The sequence below is a fragment of the Montipora foliosa genome, chromosome 11 (genome assembly GCF_036669935.1).
Source record: "Montipora foliosa isolate CH-2021 chromosome 11, ASM3666993v2, whole genome shotgun sequence".
NCBI lineage: Eukaryota > Metazoa > Cnidaria > Anthozoa > Scleractinia > Acroporidae > Montipora > Montipora foliosa.
In genome coordinates, this window is record NC_090879.1 from 5,139,452 (window position 1) to 5,141,951 (window position 2,500).

General features: G+C 41.0%; 2 protein-coding genes across 3 annotated transcripts in view; one reads left to right on the forward strand and one right to left on the reverse strand.

Annotated features, from left to right (window-relative positions):
- The window catches only part of LOC137975243 (uncharacterized), a 4,329-nt gene extending 1,902 nt beyond the window's left edge, over positions 1-2,427 (forward strand). Inside the window, exons 2-3 of the mRNA XM_068822330.1 lie at positions 444-590; positions 2,224-2,427. Of these exons, the coding sequence (XP_068678431.1) occupies positions 444-590; positions 2,224-2,331 (255 nt within the window). The 3' untranslated portion in view covers positions 2,332-2,427. The remainder of the gene's footprint in view (positions 1-443; positions 591-2,223) is intronic.
- The window catches only part of LOC137975125 (RNA N6-adenosine-methyltransferase mettl16-like), a 53,900-nt gene that overhangs the window by 39,502 nt on the left and 11,898 nt on the right, over positions 1-2,500 (reverse strand). The window lies entirely within an intron of this gene.

Below are 2,500 nucleotides of genomic sequence, written 5' to 3' on the forward strand. Positions count from 1 at the left end.
TGGTCTCTTTTTCTTGTCCGAGGGTTGGGTTTTCACGATCCAAGACTTCTTGGGGCGGGGAATCACACTAAAAGGGAGGAGCAGGCGAAAACTGTGAATTTTACGTCCGACTAGCTGAAGAGAAGATGTCCGGGGTGTGTGCGCGGACAAAAGAGGGATATTTTGATGAATTATTAGCCCAGGGAAAGGGGGCATTTCAGCACACAAAAAGCCGCAGGGGTGGTCCTAAAGCTTTCATTTGATCAGCTTTCGTAAAATGTAACAAAAATAATAATAAGAATAACCAATAGAACTCCACAGATTTTACGAGCGACTGTTTCCAAGCACCTTGCGAAGTGTCACGTATAGTTCTTGTGTTATACACTGAAACAGGTTTGTTAGAATCGAAGGAAGAGGAATTTTTCAATTCTCACTTATCTAGATTAATCACATCTTCATTTTAGTGTTCCAAGATCAGCGGCAGAGATTGTTCAAAGGACACTGACTGTGCATGCTCGCGCCATGAAAGCATCGAGCCGCACTTTATCTGCAACTACAAATTGAAGTGCGGAAAAAAAACTATCTTCGATGCCATTACCAGGAGACTTCCAGTAAGTTCCAAAAATACCACGTTCACTTCGACACAATCTAGAACACTATTTAACCAACTCAGCGCTACTCAGTCTTTTCGTGGTTATGTATCATGTCATATCAAGCTATTACGCAAGGGATAATTATAATTATAAATTCCATGTTTTATCGGCCAATCAAAATAGTGAAATTGCATTGACAATAAAACTTTTTTTTTATACACACTCAGCAAAGCTCTTACAACAGATCTACTCTTAGCTTGACTTGACTACTCTTACTTAGTTGGTAAATGTACACAAACACTTTTTGTAAAAACCTCCGAACAGACCACGAATATTCATGATCCTAACGTATACTGTAGTAGTTAATAATTTATGTCCTTAACGTTCGGTTCCACGAAGCTTTGCACAACCGTATCGAGAAAGCTATGGCTGAGTACACTCTGTGGTAACATCAAGATGACCTACAGACGCATCGAAACCCAACAAGGCTCCAAAATGACCAATTCAAAGACGCTTCGTCTAATTTTAGAGGCTTTTGAGACGGGTAGATATGGCATGAAATGCTGATACGGAGTGAGCCAAGTACAGTTCAATGTGTAAATCCGATTAGTTCATATCTTATGCTAAAAACCGGAAAGAAAACAAAATTTTTTTTTTTTTGACAAAACGAAGATTTTTATACGGATACGGATACCATAACACAAGTCACATAAGTCAAGTACTCCATCTGACGCCTCGTCCTGTTAGCTTATTTTCGAATGAGATGTTAGGACATGAATGGTGCAATATCGCAGCTATTTGATTGCACTCAAGTAACATTGAATTGGATTATTTTGATGCCCTTGAGTATTCCCAGCTGGGATTTAAGCACAGATCGGGGGCACAACAATTATCTTTCGGCCGTTTTTTGAAACGTAGATAGCGACGACCCTGGGTTAAGCCAGATTAGAACCTATAGTTTGTCTTGAGACAGAGGCCTATGACTTGCCGCGAAGAAAAGGTACCCCAGCCTGGGTGATCGGACCGTAGGTCCAATCCACTTTTATGCGGTTCTGTTTGACAACACGTACTTTATGGTGCGTTTTCGCCAATCAGATCTTCCACACCAAAACGAACGAAAACGGAGACTGGCCTTAAAAAGTTGCGGATACTTCCAAAAACATATCGCTTTGAGAACACTACAGTTTCAGTATGGACGAGTGGAAACGATACAAAAAGGCTAGAATTGAAGAAAAACAGTTTTCTTCGTTTTCCCCAAGGTTAAAGGAGAGAATTTTGAAAACGCATTAGTGCGAAAAATAATCCACATAACCGAAATAGGCCAGTTTCGTATTTCCACGGTTAGACTGGGTCTAGCATGAAATGGAGGCTAATGCAGAGGAAATAATTTGCAGCTGAGAAGATTCCCCCGCATTAGCCTCCATTTCACGTTCGATCCAACCCAACCGTTAGAATACGAAACTGGATCGAAACTGGACGACTCTCTACAGACTCAGTTTTAATTAACCTTGTGATACCTTCACGCACCGCCACACTGATGTAGCTTCCCAGGGATCAGTGATTTTTGGCGTCATTATGGTGGCCATGACGTAACATGCCAGTCAAGGATTGCGTCTCATGGCAGTTCTAAGTTTATTTGATTTATTTTCAGTGCTTCCGTGTTCACAAGCAAACATGTACGACAGATGCGGAGTGCCCTATGTGTGCAGAATCGCGACTGATATGCGAAGACGGAGAATGTGTCCGGGAAACTCCTTAGTCGTCTAGATGGACACCGATGTATAGAACTGCCAATGCAATATAGCCTTCTTTATAAAAACTAGTCTTTGTTCATATTAAAAGTGTTTTAGGGGCAGACGGACCACTATTATATTTATAAGAAACTACATCACAGGCTCGAGGAGCAATATTCTACACTGCATATTCTT